Source organism: Neolamprologus multifasciatus, chromosome 5, assembly GCF_963576455.1.
Source record: "Neolamprologus multifasciatus chromosome 5, fNeoMul1.2, whole genome shotgun sequence".
NCBI classification, from domain to species: domain Eukaryota; kingdom Metazoa; phylum Chordata; class Actinopteri; order Cichliformes; family Cichlidae; genus Neolamprologus; species Neolamprologus multifasciatus.
In genome coordinates, this window is record NC_140443.1 from 38,398,914 (window position 1) to 38,421,962 (window position 23,049).

The 23,049-nt window shown below is 42.8% G+C and overlaps 1 protein-coding gene and 1 long non-coding RNA gene across 4 annotated transcripts in view; one reads left to right on the forward strand and one right to left on the reverse strand.

Annotated features, from left to right (window-relative positions):
- LOC146519291 (calcium-dependent secretion activator 1-like) overlaps positions 1 to 719 on the reverse strand; it is a 238,584-nt gene extending 237,865 nt beyond the window's left edge. For 2 of the 3 annotated variants that reach the window (XM_085159096.1, XM_085159094.1), the window contains exon 1: positions 57 to 717. In XM_085159096.1, the coding sequence (XP_085015222.1) occupies positions 57 to 407 (351 nt within the window). In that variant the 5' untranslated portion in view covers positions 408 to 717. Of the gene's footprint in view, positions 1 to 56 lie in introns of all 3 variants that reach the window. The other variant, XM_085159095.1, reaches the window with a different exon arrangement.
- A 146-nt stretch (positions 720 to 865) lies between these two features.
- LOC146519292 (uncharacterized) lies at positions 866 to 8,411 on the forward strand. The gene is made up of 2 exons (XR_014874038.1): positions 866 to 1,011; positions 1,393 to 8,411. It is a non-coding gene; the product is annotated as an uncharacterized LOC146519292 (long non-coding RNA).
- Positions 8,412 to 23,049: the final 14,638 nt, after the last annotated feature.

The following is a 23,049-nucleotide window of genomic DNA, read 5'->3' on the forward strand; positions in this document are numbered from 1 at the left end:
CAATCACAGCTTTGAAGCTAGGTTTGGGTCAATCCTGTTCATTGCTCCAAGCCTACCTTCTGCTGCCTCCTGGCCATATCAGTCGGTTGTTTCGCGTTAAATGGATATGCGATGCAGCGCATCACAAACACATACAGCTGGAGTCTCTTTTTCCTCTCTTCCTCATCTCGCTGCATCTTTTCCAGGTCCTCCTTTTCCTTGTCGCTGCCAACCGACGGGCTCGGGCTTGACGGTCGACCACGGCCGCTCCCGCCACCCCGTGACTGGAGCCCTCCGTTGGCTTGGCCGTCGGCGGCTCGGCCCGGTGACAATCGTGCTCCCCCGATGTTCTTCGGGGCCGCCACTTCTTTGTGCTCCACCTGCAGTATCTCTTCCCCTTCCTCCTCGCTTGAAGACGGGTCCAACATGCTGCGGTAGCTTAGATGAAGACTCTACCTGTTGCAATTGCAAAACTGCGAGAGCAGAAAACAGAAAGACGCCTTGAATGTACTAAAGCTGACCGATTAGCCCTCAGATTGTTCTTTGTCATGAAAAAAACTGCTGCCACAGTTCCAAGCTCATCGCGAAAAAATAAAGTGTTATAAACACAAAGTAGCCGTGTGATTTCGAAGCCTTTCAACTCTCCCAGTCAGTGGCACATAGGAGGAATTAATGACGGGAGCAAATCTAAAGGGGAGGTGTCGCAGAGAGGTAACGCTGATGCGTTGGTGCGCTGCTGCTCGGAGAAAGAGGCAGGGCTCGGAGCTGACCACGGTACTGAAACATGATACCAGCTGCTCTGGGATCAGTTTAATCAAGCTGCGAGCACAACAGATAAAGGGCCACCTCCAGCAAAGCCGAAAGAGGACAGCGCTAGACCGGAATCAAAACAGCTTTATTACTGGTTTAAAACAATCCAGCAACAAGATCGTAAGCCTGCTTCTGTGGAATTTGCATGTCCTCCTCGTGTCTGCGTAGGTTCCATCCAGGCACCCTGGCAGTCACGTATAGAGTTAGTTTAACTGACCACAGGTGAGAATGCGAGGGTAGGCTTATCCGTTTCTGTGTATTTGCTCTGTGACAGATGTGTACTCCGCCACGCGCCCAATAACAATGCGTCTGTTTATTTATATATACACAACGCACTATGTAATTTATCTTCTAATCTTCTTGTTACTAGTATTCTTGTTCTGTGTTTCGGTTTGTTTGTTTTGTTTTGTCTTATTTAGCTTTTTCTGTTCTTTCTGTCTTATCTGCTCAAATTTGGGGTTGTTTAAAATGCTTGTTTAGGAAGAAGAACACGTTTTTATTTAATACAACATGATATTTCAGCTGTGTTAATATGATGAGTAAGTCTGTTAGCATTTTAGCTTTTCTGACTGTTCTTTTCCCACTTGTTTTGCATTTGGTCAGGCTCTTTATTACTACTGGTAGCATGAGGCTATAACTGGACCCTACACTGGCTATAACAGGACTCTACAGTGGTGGCACAGATGGTCCAAGTCACATATTGATGGCACAATATAGAAGGTTTGCTGTGTCTCCCAGCACAGTCTCAAGAGCATGGAGGAAAGTCCAGGAGCCAGTGACGCTAGAAGAGCTACACGGGGCTGTAGAAGGACCTTAAACCATGAGGAGGACCAGTTTCTGCTCCTTTGTGCAAGGAGAAACGGGATGCGCACTGCCAGAGCCCTACAAAACATGTTAATTAGACAAAAGTCTACTAAACAGGTTGACCAGTGGCAGGCTCAGCCAGCACATGTAAGTAGCATTTATGAGAAATCACTTGGTTCACTGAATGTAATACATTTATCCAGGTGTTTTCCTACAACTCCATCTTGATTTCTTGTGTTTATATTTTTAAAGACAGACAGTGTGGAGTCCATGTATGAAGATTTCTGGTTTCCATTTTGTAGCCTTTGACTTTAAGAGGACTTCTATCGCATGCAGGCAAACAGTCCATTTGAAGACCAAAATCACATCAAAACAATGTTTATTTTATAACAGCAATTTGGCCTTTAATTAGCTCATACTATATAGTCAGTTTTTGTTTTGTTTTGTTTTGGGGTTTTTTGGGGGGAGGGGGGGGTTGATTAGCATTCAAATCTCTCAGTTAATATAGAAGAAAGATTTACCACAAAGCAAGAAAGTATGAGATGAGTGTATCCAAAAGATATTGGCTGAAGCACATGCTTATTATGCCAAACCTTTTAACAAAAGATCATTTAGCAAGCAGCTCATTTACACAGGGTTTGAAGCAAAGGACCAAAATAAAACATTAAAAAAACAAACACTTCCATCTTAGATAAGCAAATACATTGAATTCAATTTCATAAGAACAGTCCAAGAAAAACAACTAAGAGTTTCAGTATTGTCATTTTAACTCTTCTTCATTCTTGATTTATATATTTTTCTAATGCTCCAGTTTTTAACATTTTTAAACGAGGGAAATGAGCTACATCTTTTTAAATTACTGTCATAACGATTCAACAAGTTCTCTGCTTTTTGTTTGTTTTTATCTTGTTTTCTTTTTTAAATCTGTTCCCCTTAAACCATATCGACTCTCTCTGACTTCAAACAGCTTCTGAGCACTGCAGCAAATTATTTTATTTTGTTTTTTGTACATTATCTGTGCCATTTTATATTCAACTAAATCATAAAATATCAGGGTATTCAAATTAATAAACATCAAATGTTAGTTCTATATAGTTCAATTGATTTATAATTCTTAAAGCTGTTTTTTTTTGTAACTTAAACATAGGAAGGGTATTGATTTTATGCATTACCACATATCTCTAGACAATAAGTCATATGGAAGCAACAGAGAACCATAAAGTATGTATAATGATTTCTTGTTCAGGACATCCTTTAATTTGTAGAGAATAGCAACAGTTGTTGACATTTTTGTTTTCACATGACGATTTCACATGGTTTATATGAGACTTCTAACTCTAAAAAACAACAACAACAAAGTTATGAATTTAGTCAATATCGAGGTTTAGAATTAACATTTTTTAAAAGGAACTTTAACTTGATACTACTTTGTCCAACTACAAAGGGGGAAAGCAAGTGTAAAAAGCACAGAGATGACTTCAAAGTTCAAAGGTAACTGATGATCTTCTAGTATGCCTGGGTTTTCAATTTTATATATTTTATATATGAGATTTGCATCCACTCCTGTTCTGGACAGGCAGCATGAAAATATACACAAAAGGTGAACGGTGATTAAAAGTAAACGAGCTAGACCAGGGGTGGGCAAACTTTTTGATTCGTGGGCCACATTGAGTTCTAACATTTGACAAAGGGGCCGGAACAGGAGCAGATAGATGTCATGCTTTGAAAACATCACGCCATTGGGGGAAAACTACACATCTTGAGATATGGAGAAAACATGTGCTTTAATTTCCAATGAAAATGAAGAAAAGCATTACAATAAAATCTCTGACTTTGAAGTGAGTCTTTAAACACTGAAAATCAAATAAATGAACATTTTATTTTAAAGCACTGAAAGTTCTGGTATCCTTCAGGATATCACATCACTCTCCTCCTGACTCTTTTTTTTTTTTCTTTCAAAAACGGTAGGAGATGCAGATGTACTTGTCCTGTTCCTTTTATTCAATTTGTTTCCCTGGTGCCAAAAGTCAACAACGAACAGTGCAAGGACGAAACAGTTGCAGCAAGTCAGTCTGTGAAGCGTTATATTTGATCTGCGCGCACTGTTCATTTTAACAACGTGCGTATCACGGAGACACACACATTTTAATGGGAGCAGTGTTGTTGGTCTCCTTTTTTAGCCAGCGCATCAAAGTCTGGAGTTAGTTTTGTTGTGGCGATTCTCAGGATGGATCTGAGGTGTAGGTCCTTTAACTTGGATCTGTGGCTGGCTTTTTTGATGTTCATGAGGCTGAAGGTCTGTTCACACACGAAGGTAGAGCCGAACAAAGCCAACATCATCTGCGCTTTTCGCCTTAGATTTGGAAACACAGCATCATTGAGTGAAGCATAGAAGTCATTTAGTTTCAGAGAGCTGAACTTCTCTTTTAAGGCAGGGTCGGACTGAAGGTCAATGAGTTCGAGCTGAAGCTCCTCTGGAGCTGTTTCGGGGTCTTGTGACAGAGGAAAGGCCACCAATTGAAGTGACTTGTCAATTTTATCAAAATCCAAAAACCGACGGCAGAATTGTCCGTGCAGTGCATCCAGTGACTCACTGTGTTTCTTTACTTTTGCTCCGGCCTCTTTCAGCGTGGCTAGTGTAGGAAAATGAGTGAATGACTTGTTCAAAATCTGCCTGGAGAATAAAGCCAGCTTGGATTTGAAGGCTTTCACGTTTGTGTGCATGTCATGCACAAACTGCTCCTTCCCCTGCAGTTTCACGTTGAGCTCATTCAAGTGTGAAAATACGTCCGTAGCAAACGCAAAGTCACACATCAAGCTCTTGTTGCTCAGCTCAGGAAATTCATCAGTCTTCCCCTGCCACTCCAAAAACACGCCAATCTCCTCTTTGAGCTCCCACACTCGTTGAAACACTTTGCCCAAACTCAACCAGCGGACACGGGAGTGATAAAGCAGGTCCTGGTGATCCGCATCAGTTTCCTCCAGGAACGCAATGAACTGACGGTGCTGAAGTCCCTGTGCACGTGTGAAGCTGACAAGTTTCACCACAGGATTCACAACATGATTCAGCTGTAACACCGATTTACATAGAGATTCCTGGTGGAGGATGCAGTGGTGGACAATGACATCCAGGGTTTTCATCTTTCACTTTATTCTCCTCAGCAGGCCAACGTTTTTTCCCGTTAAATTCGGAGATCCATCTGTGGTGACGTTAACAAGCTTACTCCAGGGAAGCTTCATGTTTTCGATGGCAGCAGACACCCGTTCAAACAACTCCTCTCCCCGTGTTTGTCCTTTCAGAGATTCCATTGTCAAAAACTCCTCCGTTATTTCAAAGGTTTCGTTGATTCCTTGGATAAAAATGAGGAGCTGAGCAGTGTCTTTGACATCGTTGCTTTCATCCAGTGCTAAAGAATAAAAACTTCGCCTTTTTGTTTAATCTGCTGGTGATATCTTCATCTATTAGTTCTACACGGCGAGTCACTGTCCGCCGTGATAAACTGATTTTCTCAAATTTGTCTTTGGTCTCCGGGCACAAAACACCTGCTGTCTCTACTATACATTCTTTTAAAAACTCGTCCTAAGACAGTGGTTTGCTGGCCTTTGCTATTTTGAATGAAAGCATAAAACTGGCCTTGGTACTTGACTCTTGAATGGCAGTTTGACGGTGACAAAAACTTTGCTGAGCCTTCAAATTAGCTGCCAACTTCTCAGCAGCAGCTTCCCATTCTTTTGTTGAGAGCTTGCTAGCATAATTAGCATGCTTTGTGGCAAAGTGACGGCTAATATTATACTCTTTAACAACCGCCACAGTTTCTTGGCATATCAGGCAAACAGCAGATCATCGGTGTTCATATTTAGTTGTCCACTCCTTATTGAACACTCGACATTCTCTGTCCACTTTCCTTTTCTTGGGTCCGCTCATCTTCATAGAGGGGCGGTGGGTCACAGGGTAAAGTGCAAACGTGGAGTAATAGGCCTACGCTTCACCTCAACAAAGCCAATATATCTAGAGTGCGCCATCTAGTGAGGAAACATCAGAATTGCAGGGGAAATAAAACATTAACAAGGTTAATTTATTTAATTTTTTTCAAGTTTGGCGGGCCGGATCAAAACGTTTAACGGGCCGCATGTGGTCCCCGGGCCGTAGTTTGCCCATGCCTGAGCTAGACACTTAAACTGGGTAAACTAAAAACTAGGAACCGAGGGAGCGAGAGACAAGATTGGATAGAGAGAACACAATATTGCAATATGTGTGCGCAAAATAATAGAAAATAGAATAAAAAAAGTATGACAATAAAAATATGTAAATATAAAATTAAACTAAAACTATCTGAGAGTGATAGTATATGTATGTGAAAGAGTGAGAGTGAAAGAATGAATTTTGGCTTGCACAAAGCAACAGCTTTCTCTGGGAGGATCTGTTCACAGGAAAACAATAGGTGAGAGTCTTTCCAGCAGGTAAGTAACAAATTACAAAGACAGAAGCAGCCAGGCTGCACTAACTGTAGTGATACAACAATCCAGCAAAGACCCAAGGTCTGCCACTGCTCTTAGAAATGGCACCTGCACTGAGATTTGCATCGTGACTTAAAATATAAGACCCTTTCCAAGCCATTTCCATTTTAACAGCACTGTCACAAGAGCTGTTTCTTGTCGAAATAAGACATTATGTTATTATCAACTTACCATCCTTTGCTTGATTTAATCTCTTTTGCCGTTCATTTTTAAGGTTTCTAGATACATGCCATCCATAAAGAGTAGAAATGGGGGAGAGACAGAAAAGTAAGTTACTTCCTAGAGAAACACACGATTTCTGTATCGCCCACATTTTACTGTGATGCTTTTGAGGGTTTTTTTTTTAACCTCTTTTCTTTCCTTAGTTTTGTTGCTTTTTAACCAAAATCTTTCCTGTTTACTAAGCTGCTCATATCCTACCATACCTCTGATTATTAATACTGAATTTATAAACTGGTCTACATCAGGAAACAAGTACATCATTTCAACACTGAGTCTACCAAAGGTATCAGAAATTCACTGATCTCTTTTACTGAGTAATACTGTTCATCTTCCTGTGACAAAGTATCTGAAAACTGAGACAGTTTGTCGTCATACTTACGTACTTAAACATACCTTTTCCCGTTCGCACTCATTTTCCCTTTGTGTCACTGGAGCTGGGCCTGTTGCCTCACCTTCAGCAGCATCACTTCCTTCTTCCTGCTGTTTTCATTCCCATGGTTTTCTAGATCCTGCTTATCAATGTCATTTACATTACATTCAAAGCTACTGTTTTCAGTATTGGCTGTCACAGCCTGTAGGTCCCCAGCCTACAGGTAGGTTGTCACTGACAGCGTTACCTGTCAGCTGCTGCATGTCCGAGCTACTCTCCGCTGCCTTCTCATTGTGTGGCCATGATGAGCGTATATGCTGAACATCACCACACTTGAAGCACTTTATGCAACCAGAACTCATATAAACTCTGTAAAATGTATTCTGATACATAAAATGACACGTCCAAAGTTCCAGAAGGGTTATTCAGGTAGATAAAGGCCTGTCTCCACAGAGATTGGACGTCCTGCAGTCTAGCATCTTTGCAACCCATACGAACAGTTTTAAACCTGTCGGCAAATTTTCCAAAACCTTTTCAATTAGTTTCTTCAGGTACGCCTGACCCAATATCCATTGTCGATGGATAGGTCACAAACAGGTCATCTAATATTAGGCTCTTCTCAACCAGAAAATGCAGAGAATTTAGCAGTAGAGGAGCCAGGAAATTTTCAGAGGGGTGGCAAGATTGAGCTGTGATCATTTTTGTGTGGCATACAAAAAAGTGCTATTTAAGGTTCACCTTTGCTTGCAAAGGCAGGAAATATGGCCGCGAAACTGGCATTTCGGTGCCGGAAGCAAGCTGCTGCATTTGCGAATGAGGGATGGAGAGAGAACCTGGCATCTTTGTGTCAAGCTTGATATTGCATTTGTAAAGGAGGGACAGAGGAAGAGAACCTGGCATCGCGGTGCCGAAAGCATGCTGCTGCATTTGTGAATAAGGGATAAAGAGAGAACCTGGCAACCCGGTGCCGAGGTTTTCTGCAGAAATTTGCGAAGGAGGGATGGGTGGCTGAGAACCTTGCAACTCGTTGCCGAAGCATGCTGCATTTGCTACGGAGGAAGGAGTACTGGCAACTCTGTGCCCTTTCTTTTTTTTCTTAACTATGCTGAGAAACTGGCAACCCGATGGTCGAAAGGCTTGCTGCTGCTTTTGCGAATGAAGGAGAAAGGAACCTGGCAACCCGGTGCTGAGGTTAGCTGCAGAATTTGCGAAGGGGGGGGAATGAGGGGCTGAGCGTCTGGCAACCTGGTGCCGGAGTTTGCAGCATACGTCCTATCATCCCTGCCCTGCTAAACTCCGCAGCAGAGTTAAGCCAAGGAGGGATGAGAGGCTGGAGACCTGGCCACTTGGTGCCAAGGTTTGCTGCAGAATTTCGCGAAGCGGGGATGAGGCGCTGGGAACCTGACAACTCGGTGCCGACATTTGCTGCGGAGTTTAGATGAAGACTTTATTAAATATTTTAAAAAAGAGTGGACTTCATATTAATGACTATTATGACACTCCCGGAACATCAGCTTCTGTTCTATGGGAAGCAGGGAAAGCTTCTTTCTCATCACATAAAAAGAAAGAAGAAAACAAAAATATTCAGGAATTAGAAAAAACCATCAAATCCCTAGAAGAAGCCTACGCGTTCCACCAAGATCAGGAAACATTGAACAAAATACGCAAAACAAAACTAGAATTAAATGAGATAATTGATAAAAAAAATTCTTAGTACAAAGACTACACTTACAAAATTATGAACATAGTAATAAATCCGGTCAATTTCTAGCAAACCAGCAAAAAATAAAGGAAGAAAAAACAACTATATGTGCTGTTCAAGATTCATCTGGGAACACAATATATAACCCGAAACAAATAAACAACATTTTCAGGGATTTCTATAAAACGTTGTATTCACCACAAATAAACCCGTCTAAAAAGGAAATTGATCAGTTTTTAAACAACATAACTCTTCCAAAATTATTAAACACTCAAGCAATGGCACTGGATTCGCCACTGACATCAGGTGAACTCTAGGAAGCCCTGATAAGTATGCCCAATAATAAGGCTCCAGGTCCAGACGGCTTTCCTGCAGAATTCTGCAAAGAATTCTGGACGATTCTAGCACCAGTTTTTTACAGAACGTTGTTGGAAATCAAAGAAAAGGGCAGACTTCCATCACATATGAATTCTACAAACATTAATCTCCTGCTAAAACCAGGGAAAGACCCTGTATATCCCTCAAGCTATCGTCCAATATCCCTTATAAATGTAGACCTCAAAATAATCTGCAAAGCTCTCTCAAAGAGACTGGAGAAAAAAAAAACCCTCTTAATTCATCCTGACCAAACTGGTTTCATAAAAGGTAGGCACTCATCAACAAATACACGTAAATTACTTAATTTAATAGAGTACTCATGCAGTAAAAACATTGAAACTACAATATTTTCCTTAGATGCAGAAAGAGTTAACTGGAAATTTCTATTTGCAACTTTACACAAATTTGGTTTTGGATCCTCTTTCATTAACTGGTTAAACATATTATATAATTCCCCAACAGCCTGTGTCAGAACAAATGACCAAACATCCTCCAGCTTCTGTCTCCTGAGGGGCACCAGGCAGGGATGCCCACTCTCCCCTTCACTGTTTGCAGTTTTTATTGAACCACTAGCAGCGGCAATTAGACAGAATTCAGTAATTAAGGGCATAAAATGCAAGAACGTGGAACATAAAATCAGCCTTTATGCAGATGATGTGTTACTTTTTCTCCAAAACTCACAAACCAATATCTCTGGGGTGATTGAATTGATAAACTCTTTTGCAAGAATATCAGATTACTCAATTAACTGGTCAAAATCTACAGTCCTTCCGATTAATTGCTCCTTCCATAATTCTTGTTCTACACCACTGCAATCGGGAAATATTAAATATTTAGGTATTAATGTTTCTCCCAAGCTTGCAGATCTAACTAAATTAAACCATATCCCACCTTTAAAGAAAGGCGAAGGCAATCTGGCTAGGTGGAAATGTCTACCCATATCACTCATCGGAAGGGTTGCTGTTATAAAAATGATGGTCTTATCAAAAATAAATTATTTATTCTCAATGATCCAACTAAACCGCCACAAGATTGGTTCAGATCTCTAGATTCATACATGTCCAAGTTCCTTTGGAAAAATAAACCTCCACGTATAAACTTAAAAACACTACAAAAGACCAAGGATAAAGGAGGATTAGAACTACCTAACTTTCAGCACTACTTATTAGCCAACAGGCTTCAGTTTATCTCAGGATGGCTAAAACATACCGTCTTAGATGAACCTTGACTAGATGTAGAACAAACACTTTGCAATAATCCAGAGATTTCAGATCAACCATTTATCAGCTCAAACATCCAACGACGTCAATGCTTCAAAAGCGTCAACATCAGCTCTTCTCTGACAGCATCTCCACCTGCCTCCCTCTGCCCGCTCCACCACAATCACCCACACATGCAGGGCCTTGGGGTGAAGGTGTGTCACCAGGGTGCAGGGGAGGCATCCCCCCCCCTCCCCACTCTGTCCCCTTCTGGCTGCCTGTGCCTCAATTTTATCTCACAGCTTAGACATTCACATTACTCACACTCTCATAACACATACATATAGGATCTTGGGAGTGGGCACGCTACACGGACTCCAAAAGGCCATCAGGGTGTACAACCTCACCCCTGGCGTCGTTGCCCACCTCTCAATTTTAAATACACATAGACATTGAGGGCTATCAGGAGGGGCTATGTGCTTACCTGCTGCTCTCTGGCAGGTAGCTCCATGTCCTCCTGGGTTTTAAATGCACCTTAGAACACACATACATCAACACTACATATGAGCGGGCGGAGGGAGGTTTGGAGTCTTCTCTCACCCCCGTTCTCTGCGGCCTGCTGGAGAAGGGGGGCTAGGAGGAGGAATTGGCCGTTCAACTGGGGTCTGAAATGTGGGGCCTCCCTGCTGCTGCGGAGTCGGGGCGGTCTGCTTCTCTCCACCGCAGGGAAAAGGGTAACAGCACCTGGGTCTGGGTGCAGTTTCCCCCTCCAGAGGCAAGGGTACCTAGACCTGGGGCTTAGAGTACGCTTGGGGAGTGTGATTGTGTGTACAGCGTCTCTTTATGTCTGTCTCAACGTTGGGTGATTTTTGAGTAATTGCATATGAGAGCATGAGGGTGGGAATGGATGTTTGTATCTGTGTGTGCCTGTATGTCTGTGTCTATATGTCAGGTTGGGTATCAGACGCCACCTCTCTGAGGACATCTCAGGCCCTCCAAGGTATGGAGGCCTATCTCCCCTCACCACTTCCTCAGCCAGTGGCAGACGCCCTCAGACATCGGTGCGTTGGTGGGTCTTTGTGTCCGGGGATGGGCGTCCAGGTACACACCGGCTCACTCCTTGGTGGCTGCTTGTCGGGGCCTGGAGCCTGGGGCTCGCTCGGGCCACTTCGGGGGTGGGGTGCCCTGGACTCTCAGCCTGGGGCTCGGTCACTCTGGCGCAGCTGGCTGCCGGCGGAGCTCCCGGGCACGTCACTGCAACTCCCCCTGGCTTCTGCTCCGCGGCTGCTGAGTGACCCCTCATCTGGGACTCTCCTCAGCTCTTTCTGGGACAGTGGCGCGGCTGCTCCTCTGTTGGTCTTCCTTGGTCTCTTGTGTTCTGGGGGCCTCTGGATGTCTGGAGTTTTGATCTCCTCCATACCTGCTTCATGCCCTGGAGGACGGGGCAGTTCCCCCCCACACACACCCTATAACAGATCATTACATGTAGGAACCTTTTAAAAACAAGCACGTTCATGCTCACAGGTGTACACACGGGTGCTCACAGACACACAAACTACACCCTTTTTGGCTCCTACCTTAAAGCACACTGTGCGCTGTCGCTCTTACGTGCTGCACAATAATGTTTAACATTTAGTATTTACTGTCATATTCCCATATATCATCATGATGTTGTTTATCCCTTGTTAAATGCTTGTTTTCTTTTTTCTTTCTCAACAGGTGATCCAGGTGATTGATATATGTATTTTTGTCTGCTTATTTTGTTGGTTTTTGTTTTTTGCCCTCTTCTCCGCTGTTTTTTTCCCTCTTTCTTTCTCCCTTTTCTTTTCCTCATTTAGAAAAAATTAAAATATCAAAATAAAGCTACCTGAAACCTAAAAAAAAAAAAAAAAGAAGAAATTTGTGAAGGAGGGATGGGTGGCTGAGAACGTGGCAACTCGGTGCAGAGGTTTGCTGCAGAGTTTAGCAGATGAGAGGTTGGGAACCTTGCAACTCGGTGCCGAAGCATACTGCATATCGCCCCCGATGGTTGGAGAACTGGCAACTCAGTGCCTTTTTTTTGTTTGTTTGTTTTTTTGCGTGTGTGTTGTCTTGCTGAGAAACTGGCAGTTCGGTGGTAGGAAGCTTGCTGCTGCGTTTGCGAATGGCGGATAGGGAAGAAATGGGCATCCCAGTGCCAACTTGCTTAAGCATTTAGCGAAAAGAAGGATGGAAACATCATGACGATGGAGAACAATAGAGAGTACGGAGCTAGCAACAGATTTCCAGCTTGTATTAAATAGTGTTAGTAGGAAGGTTTTCGCTGAAGTAGCGGGCGGCCGGAGTTACTTCATGACTGGATTTAGCGAAGATAAGACGACTGGATGGATGGACGTAGCAGACCGTATGTCGGGTGGCAAAGTAACTGCTAGGAGCTCGTCTGCATTTGGTTTTCTTTTTGGAAGCGCGCCGTGACGTTCGGTGTGCTTCTGGGATTGCCGGAGGAAAAGCGATGGATGCAGAGCCTGAGTAGTTGTACGTCTGACGCGCTGATGGACAAGAGGGCAATTGTAGCTAATGGAAGGGTGAGTAAAATTACGTTACTCCTGAGAGATGAGCTGTGTTTAAAGGTATTCGCCGAGAATGGATCCTGTTTGCACGTAAACGAGAATGAACAGTTGCAGAACATAGATGGCAACCGGAAGGAGCATGTTTGGAGGCGTGGTCCCGCTCCTGAAATTCAGATACATAATCTCCAAATAAAAAGAAGGTTTAATGGTTGTTTGTAACCAAGAAATGGAATTGAAGTGTTTTTGGAATGTACGCTACAGATCAAACGTTTTAGAACACCACAAGTTTTCCAGTTGTTTACTACAATTCAAGTGATTCAAGTCCAGTGAATAGCTTGAAATGGTTTAAAGAACTTAGAACTTTATTTACTGTCATTGTACTGTTGCCTGCACAGCAAAATTAGGTAGCAAAACCACAAAGGTGCAAGAAAGTGACATGTTTCAAAACAACAACATAAAAACACTATATACACAATATACACAACATATAATTACAAGAAAATGGGTATGATGGTTATGGAACTTTTGCCAATGCATATTGCATAGCACATAGTCAATAGCAGCAACAGAATGACTGTATGGGAGAAGTCTGCTCACATGTACATACCCACACATACACACTAGTGATGGGATTTCCGACTCTTTTTAGAGAACCGGCTCTTTTGGCTCCGAACCGGCTCTTCAGGTTGTTTTGTTGCTTTAATTAATTTATTATTAACAATGATAAAAAAATATGCACAAAAGGAATTACTAATGTTAAGAAAAAGTGGTTTTATTTATATATGTTTATATATAAATATATGTGGCCCGTAAAGACAAAACACGTACAAACTCCAAAACACGTTTCTAGCATGAACTGAACTTCCAAAACAGAGCTACCTAGATCACTTAAATTACACATTTGAAAGCATATGTGTATATGTGTATACACTCATATATATTCAAATAATTTTTAAAAAAGTGCATTTACCTGTTACTACCACACACCAAATCCGGTCGTTGGTACTTGCTGGCTTATGTAGCCACTAGGTAACAAACAAACACTGCGCCTAGCATCCTGGAGCACTTCTGTTGTCTTTTGTACGTGCTTCGGAGTTTGTACATGCTTTGTCTCTAGGGGCCACCGTAAATATACTTTTATTTATTCACTCCACATGAAATGTAATAAATAGGCGTTCCCAGGCCAGCCGAGAGATATAATCTCTCCAGCGTGTCCTGGGTCTGCCCCGGGGCCGCCTCCCGGTGGGACATGCCTGGAACACCTCACCCAGGAAGCATCCTTGTCAGATGCCCGAACCACCTCAGCTGGCTCCTTTCGATGTGGAGTGCCAAGAAATAAATCATATAATACAAAAACCAACTATTCACATTTCAACTTTTAACTATTTAAATTTTCAGCTTTTTCCTTTTACAAATTTAAAGTGAAACAACACAAAACACTGCAAACCAAAACACAATTAAATATAAATTAAATTATGAAAACAAAAAGAAGATGCATATTCTCTGTCATATGGACCTGCATGAATAAACTTTCTGAATCCTTTATTATCTGCAACTGAAAATAGTTGTGGATGATTACTATACCTTCTTTTTTTTTTTTTTTTTTTTTCCCCAATGGATTTATTTTGCCAAATGGATCATCATGGCATTGCCGTATTGGTCCATTTGATCGGCCTTTGTTTTTATTATTTATTTTATTTTATTTTCAGTTGTTACAAACGGGACAGAAATGAGTGAGGGATAGGAAAGGGAGGAAGAAAGAGGAAGGAAAAGAACAACAGAAGGGGAGAGGGACAGTGAGAAAGGGGGAAAAAAATATCTCCTGGATCACCTGTTGAGAGAAAAAGAATAGAAAACAAGCAAAAAAAAAAACAAAGCAACATACTAAACAACACCATCGCATTAATCTAGCTAAGTGTAAACAGCAGTAAATACTAAATATTGAATGTTGTTGTGCAGCACGCAGGATTACTATACCTTTCTAATGTGACGTTGTTGTCCCTGTCTCTTTCTCTGTCTCTCCCTCCCGCTCTGTTCCTGTGCTACTGAGTGTAACTACCGCCCCTCCCCCCTCTTCCCAGCATAAAGCACAAGGCTCGCAGGCAGAGTGAAGCGGAAAAAAAGTGCGAGAGAGAGGGTGAGAGAGGGAAAAATAAACACCCACGGCTCGCGTCGTTCACGTCGAAGAAGAGCCATAAGCTCTAAGAGCCATTTTGTTTGCGACCGACACATCACTAACACACCCACACATACACACACCTACACTCACATGCACACATACATACAGTCAAGGTTACCATAAATAAACAAAGGAGAAGATTGCAGGAGCAGTGTCAGTGTTCTGGTGCATTGAGAGTTCTGACATCATAGTCGTCATAGTTGGTGATGAGCCCCATCAGAGGGGTGTTGTCTGTGAATTTGACGATAATGTTGCAGGGATGCGTGGCGGTGCAGTCACTGGTGTAGATGGTGTATAGGAGAGGACTCAGCACACATCCCTGTGGTGAGCCAGTGCTAAGTGACAGGGTGGATGACAATCACAATCTGTCAAGGTTGGCAACCTTGACAGATTGTGATCGATCAGTAAGACAGTTTCTTATCTATGCACATGTAGCGGGGGAAAGTCCAAGTTTACCAGCTTGGCTATAAGGATGTCTGGGATGATGGTATTGAAATTCGAGATGAAATAAATGAAAAGCATCTTTACTGAAGTCCCAGGATTCTCCTGGTGATGCAGAGCAGAGTGGAGGGCGGTGGAAATTGCATCCTCAGTGAACCAGTTTGCCTTATAGACAAACTGGTGGGGGTCGAAGCTGGGTGGGAGGCAGTCCTTTATGTGCTCTATAGTAATAATAATAATCAGTGTTGGGGAGTAACGGAATACATGTACCGCCGTTACGTATTTAAAATACAAAATATGAGTAACTGTATTCCGTTACAGTTACCGTTTAAAAAGGTGGTATTTAGAATACAGTTACTTTGTTGAAATAAATGGATTACACGGCGGTACTTCCCTGTTTCATATTGTCGCAGGTCAGGACTGTTTGGATTTTGTTTGACAGCCACGTTCTGTTGTTCCAGGCAGCAGCGTTACGGTTGCCATGGTTACAGGGTGACACTCTCTCTCTGCGTGTTTCCTGGGTGAGAGAGGCCTTTTTTTTGTTTTTGTGCTAAGCTAACAGGCAGAATGCTACAGGTATAGCTCTAAAGAATGTAGCATCATGGGCAGTGTAGTCCGTGCTGCAGGGAGAATGGACTGCCATACACGTTATGTGTCTGTGAGCGAGGGAGGGAGAAAAAGGAAAAGTACGAGCTGTCATCGAGCAGAAACGGGAGCTGGAAGCATGTAAATATAATAATAACCACTGCAGCCAAGAAGAGAGCCTTATGAGCCCAGTTGTAAGTAAGCTATTAAGACTCGACTGTACACCGTGTTCGTGTTTTCCTCCGAAACAATAAGTCCCGTTGGAGCAGTCTTTCAACGCCTCTCTCTGTCTCTCGCTAGCAAAGTTGACCCAGACAACAAAGTAAAGCTAGTTTTCAGCTACGAGCCGACACAGAACCCGACGTATTAGCCAGAGCTCCCTTTACTACGGTTCGGAGCCGCGGACCTTCAGTAACAGTAATAAATCACAGCAATAGTACATTCACGTAGTTGTAAACAGCATGATAATATATTAAGTAATCCAAAGTATTCAGAATACGTTACTCAATGAGAGTAACGTAATGGAATACGTTACGGAATACATTTTGGGGCATGTATTCTGTAATCTGTAATGGAATACATTTTAAAAGTAACCTTCCCAACACTGATAATAATAATGGATTGGATTTATATAGCGCTTTTCAAGGCACCCAAAGCGCTTTACAATGCCATTATTCATTCACACACTGGTGGAGGCAGCTACAGCTGTAGCCACAGCTGCCCTGGGGCAGACTGACAGAAGCGAGGCTGCCATATCGCGCCATCGGTCCCTCTGGCCATCACCAGTAGGCGGTAGGTGAAGTGTCTTGCCCAAGGACACAACGACCAGGACAGAGAGCACAGGGATCGCACCGGCGACCTTCCGGTTACAGATGCGCATCCCAACTCCCATCAGTGTGATGGGTCTGTAGTCATTGAGGCCCCGAATGGTGGTGGACTTGGGGACTGGAACTATTGTTGCAGATTTTAGGCAGTGAGGGACAGTGACATGTTACAGGGAAATGTTGAATAGTCTGGTGAACACAGGAGCCAGCTGGTCGGCGCAGACTTTGAGTACACTCCCAGGTATTCCATCAGGGCCAGCGGCTTTTCTCTGATTTACTGCTGAATACATGGAATACATTGCCAATCTGGTCTTCTTGGAGGGTAAATGCATGTGAGCTGTGCTCAGAAGAGGCTGTGGGCACGGTGTTGTGCATGGTAGGGGTGTCTGTCTGCAGTTCTCTCGAAGTGGGCAAAGAAGTGGTTAAGTTCCTCTGCTTAACCATGTCCACATTATTTGTCCCGCTGCCTTTGTAATGTGTTTCAGGCCCTCCCATACCTTTCTGGAGTTGTTATCAGAGAGGTGATATGATAGCTTATTTGAGAAGTCCAGTTTTGCTGCTGTTACGCCTCTAGTCTAGGCGTGTAGAGACGCACATAAGATTTGAGGAGAGAGAAGCAAGTACCCGCCCGGGTTCCCAGACCAAACAACCGAAACCAGTTATGGGAAAAAAAGGTGATTATATTTAGTGTCAGGAAGCATAGCTCCAGGGTGAAGCCAGGCCAAAATAATAAACAAAACCAAGTCCTGCCAGAGAAAACTAACTAAACCCTAAGAAAGAAACAAAACAAACGACAATAACCATCTTTCACTTCCTCGCCCAGAAACAGTAGAAAAACAGTTCAAAAGAAAAGCGGCTCACCCCTTCAGCTTCAGCCTATGCACGCATAAGCACTGAATTCATACACACAATTGGCGGCTCTCACAGAGCACGCTTACACATATACAAAGTAACACAAGAATTTGGAAACCAGGGCCAGGTCCGTGTCTGCTGTCAAAACGGCTCACTCTCATACTCGCTCGCTTCTCTCTCTCTCCCGTCAGCTGTCAGAGCGGCTTTTTGAACCCAGTCACATGCCCCATGGTCCAATCAGCAGCCCACTGCTCTTTATTAGAGGAAGGACCTGCAGAGAGTCTTAAAACACAGTAAAGGAACACAACACAGCAGCTCACACAGACTTCTTATGGCCACAGGCCGTAACACCCACCTTCCCAAAATCAAAACATCTCCTTTGTAGATGTTTTGACAGTTACGAGTAAAGGAAACGTCCTGACAGTGCATCCACTATTACATTCTCTGCACCCTTTTTATGTTGAATTTCCAGATTGTAATCATGCACCAAGAGAGACCACCTCATAAGTCTTTGGTTCGAGTTCTGCATTCGCATTAGGAACAGCAGGGGATTGTGGTCGGTACAAACAATCACAGGTGAGGGCAGGAACCGACATACACCCCAAAATGCTGCAACGCAAACAGAGGGAAAGGGCCTCTTTTTCAATTGTGCTATACCTTTGCTGATGGACATTGAATTTCTTTGAGAAATAGCCGATAGGGTGATCCACACCTTGTTGATCCTCCTGTAACAATACGGCACCTGCTCCGTTTGCACTAGCATCTACCTCTAATTTGAAAGGACGTGCAAAATCAGGGGCAGCCAGATGCCTTTTAAGGTCTGTCTTGGCAACAGACCTTAAAAAATGCAATGTTAGGCGACTATAATGGGTAGACTCAGTTGCAGAAACACGCACAGGCTCGGGGGTTGCAGTGAAAGCCGTTTTATTTAAGATAAGATAAGATGAGATAGCCTTTATTAGCCCCACACATGGGAAATTTGTTTTGTTACAGCAGTGGACAGTGCAAGGTTGCATAGAAAAATTAGAGAAAAACACTGAAATAAGTTATTAATAAGATACTGTACACAATAAAATAGAAATAAAATAGATGCTGTATACAATTGAGTATAATACAGCGATACCAGAAAGAGTATTGCACTTAGTGTTATTGCTATTGCACATGTGTGGATGTGTGTGTTTGATCAGTTGAAGTCTTTGTTGTGGAGTCTGACAGCAGTGGGGACGAAAGACGTGCGAAATCTCTCCGTCCCACACCGTGGGTGCCGCAGCCTGCCACTGAAGGAGCTAGTCAGTGCATTTACAGTGATAGGGAATATTTCCAAGGGACAGGGCTATTTACAGTGATCAGATAAACGTGCGAGGACTGAGAGGGAATGAAACAGAGCCGAGGCATGCGGGAGGATGGGTGGCGCACTGGAGTGACCTAAGGATAAGGGACAAAACAGAGTTAGAGGATTGTGCCAAAAGCCGAGGGTTAAACATATGTAAACGGGGAGAGTTGGAGAGCTTACATGATACGCAGAAATACAGATGCGGGTGGTGATCACAGGCAGAGGCGAGGTAAATCTCCGTCATAGATCCAGTAGGGCAAACTCCACAAGAAAAGGCAGGCAAGCAGGCACCGGGACAGGCTAGTGCAGGGGAAAAACAGGCAGGGAAACTAATCTTGAACATAAAGCTCAAGTAGCGTTAATCTAGAGAATGGGTCTGCAAAACATGTCACCACTTGTGGAAGCGACAACACTCCGACACCAAATGTCGCACGGCTCTTTAAATGCTCCCTCTGGTGAGGTCTGATGCGCTGCAGGTGTGCCGGGATCCCACAAAGCACCACCCTGCCTGCCTGTGCCGAAAAAGGGAAACAAAACCAAAAAACGCCTACCAGCTCCTAATATGCAATACTTGATGTAACCCATCACTGCAGCAGTGTGTGTCTCTATGTCGACATGTTCGAAGACACTCCACTCTGTCAGGGCAAAACAGTCCTGCAGCTGAGCCAGAGCTTCATCAGAAAATGTGTTGATATTTCTGATGGTGGGCTTCGTCCTTTTCCTGAATGGTGTGTATGCCGGGACAACGAGCAGGGAGAGGTATTTAGACATACTCAAGTGGGGAAGGGGAACCAGTCTGTAGGCTTGCCTGATATTTGAGTAAACATGGTCCAAGGTGTTATTCCCTCTAGTAGGGCATTTCACATATTGAACAAATTTCAGCAGCACAGTTCTTAAGCATGCTCTGTTGAAATCCCCTGCGATGATGTGCACTCCCTCTGGATATGTCCGTTGCTGTTCAGAAATCATGCAGGTAGGCAAGGGCTGAGCTAACATTAGCGTCTGGAGGTTTGTAGACTGCTTTTATTAGCACTGCAGGCACTTCTCTAGGCAAGTAAAATGGTGACGACAGACATTACCTCTGTCCGGGGAACAGACTGTGGTGATGACCTTAGTGTTTGTGCACCAGTTGTTATGTATGTAAATGCACAAACCTCCTCTGCTTTTCCCTGCTGTAGCCTTTCTGTCACTGCAGTGCATTGTGCGGCCTGCTAGCTGCATCAAGGCATCGGGAATTTCCTCTGGTAGCCATGTCTCTGTGACGACCAAGGCACATCAATCACGGACGAGTGGCTGTGCGACAAGTAAAAAGTTCAGTTCGTCTATTTTGTTGACGACAGACCATGCATTGGTCCGGAAGATTTTGGGGGGCAGTGGTTTAAAAGGCTGCTTCTTTAGCCTGGCTAGCAGGCCCAACCGGCAGCCCTGCTTTTTGATTGTGTTCCTTCTGCCGTCTGCGTTGCTTGGCAGAGCCGATGGAGCGCCCGATGTTCTTGCTATCTCCGGAGGGATGTTGCTGGTCAGCTGGTAACAGCGATCTGGCTGTTATATCCAATATTGCATAATTCCACATGACTGTAGGTAAGTTTGGCTTTGCAATAGTTTGTACAGTAACACACTAATAGAGCGAAAAGCACAAAAAAGGGAAGCACCCTGTGTCTGTGCCCTGCCATCTTATAGGCGAACTGCCAGAGGTAAAAAAAAAAAGATAGGTCACCCAAAACTGAAAAATAATGTACATGTCAGAATGATACAAAAAGGCCTTTTTCAAGGAACACTAAATGGGTTAACAATTTAAAGCTGTTCTGCAGCAGTTGAGGTTGATCAAGCTTTGAAAGCTGGTACTACAATTTCCTACAGGTGCTGTGTTGGAACACACTATGGTGCCATACCCTCGTGAGCATCAGTTGAACAGTATTGTACTGCAGAAAGTAGTGTGTTGTAGCCTTTCTAATTGCTGCTGCTAGTGGCTCAATAAAAATTGCAAACAGTGAAGGGGAGAGTGGGCATCCCTGCCTGGTGCCCCTCAGGAGAGAGAAGCTGGAGGATGTCTGGTCATTTGTTCTGACACAAGCTGTTGGGGAATTATATAATATTTTTAACCAGTTTATGAAAGAGGATCCAAAACCAAATTTGTGTAAAGTTGCAAATAGAAATTTCCAGTTAACTCTGTCAAATGCTTTTTCCGCATCTAAAGAAAATATTATGGTTTCAATATTTTTACTGCATGAGTAGTCTATCAAATTAAGTAATCTACGTGTATTTGTTGATGAGTGCCTACCTTTTATGAAACCAGTTTGGTCAGGATGAATTAAAAGGGGGGTTATTATCTCTAATCTTTTTGAGAGAGCTTTGCAGATTATTTTAAGGTCTACATTAATAAGGGATATTGGACGGTAGCTTGAAGGAAATACAGGGTCTTTGCCTGGTTTTAGTAAGAGACTGATATTTGCAGAGTTCATATTTGGTTGTAGTCTACCATTTTCATTGATTTCCTGCAACATCCTGTGAAAAACTGGTGCCAGAATTGTCCAGAATTCTTTGTAGAACTCTGCAGGAAAGCCGTCTGGACCTGGAGCCTCATTATTGGGCATACTTATCAGGGCTTCCTGGAGCTCACCTGGCGTCAGTGGCGAATCCAGTGCCATTGCTTGAGTGTCTAATAATTTGGAACAGTTATGTTGTCGAGAAATTGATCAATTTCGTTTTTAGATGGGTTTATTTGTGGTGTATATAAAGTTTCATAGAAATCCCTAAAAATTTTGTTTATTTTTTTAAGATCATATATTGTATTCCCAGATAAATCTTTAACAGCACATATAGTTGTTTTTTCTTTATTGATTTTTAACTGGTAGGCAAGAAATTGTCCGGATTTGTTATTGTGTTCATAATTTTGCAGACCAAGTCTTTGTACTAAGAATTTAGTCTTTTTATTAATAATTTCATTTAATTCTAGTTTTGTCTTGCGTATTTTGTTTAATATTTCTTGATCTTGGTGTGGGTGTCTATAACTGTATCGAGTACTGTGAAATTAATATTTTTATGTATTAGAATTGCTACTCCTCTTTGTCTAGAATTATAACAGGCTGAGAACACATTAGGAAACTCAGGTGTTTTAAGTTTATTCAAACCTGTGACAGGCATGTGGGTTTCTTGTAATAAAACAACGTCTGCCTGTAATTTTTTAAGTTGGTTAAGTATTTTTAACCCTTTTTCCCTAGAGCCAGCTCCATGCACATTCCATGTGACAAATCTTAGCGTGCCCTAAGGAATATTCTTGAGCTCCCTCCTATCAGAGTAGGTGATGGTCATACTCTTGATAACTGCCCTTTGTGTACAAGCTCTGGTTGGTCTTCTAAGCACTATGGATGATCAAGGACATTCAGAACAACATTGTGGCTCCAATTCTGACTGTCTACTTGAAAATCTGCCTGCAGAACACTTTAGTCACTTTAAACGGCACATCTACAGGGAACAAGGAGGAATGAAGTATGATTTACTTTTGTTAAACTGGTTCTCATCCTGGTTGCAAACTGTGTGTAGGTGTCAACCAAGAAAAGAGAATCCTGTCTCAGCCTTCAGTTAGCCACGACCTTCCTGCAAGTACAAACCTCCCCTCTTGATTCACTGAGACAATGGAATTGTACCACCCAGCCTTCAACTGACAGGAACACAGGGGAACCTCATCCACCTATTTACCATCATTCCTGAGATGGATCTGACTGTTATGTGAACATTCAACAGTCAGACAGTACACATATGTAATGGTTTCTCAAGCCAGCATGAAGGCAGCCAGGCTTGATAGAGTATACACCAATCAAACTTCCAATAATAGGTTTAGTTAAAGGAGAAATTTACAAATGTTTTTTCTGATCATCATTAAATTATTTTAACATTTTAACATTTATTTACCTACATGTTCTCACAATTGTTTGTATTGGCCCTTAAGACAGAGAGTTCTGTCAGACTTGCTTCGATTTCTGATAGATCATCAGATGGTCATTGTCAACAACTTGATTGGATGACCAAAACTGAAGAAGTGATGTCCAGTGAAGGAAGAGGGGGAAGGGTGGGCATGTATATCTAAGAGGTTCACAGTTGAAAATGACAGCAGAATGCTGAAGGAGGAACTGAAGTCCAACCTGAGAACCTGTGAATTGATTTTGGAATTTTTAGCTTTTCATCTGCTTATTTTTGGTGTGTTAAATGGTTAACTGAGAATGATTTTAATTTACATCATACTTCCAAGGTCCTTGGTCCCCATAACTGGCCAAGGAGTCTGACTCTTTCCTGTTGGATGATGG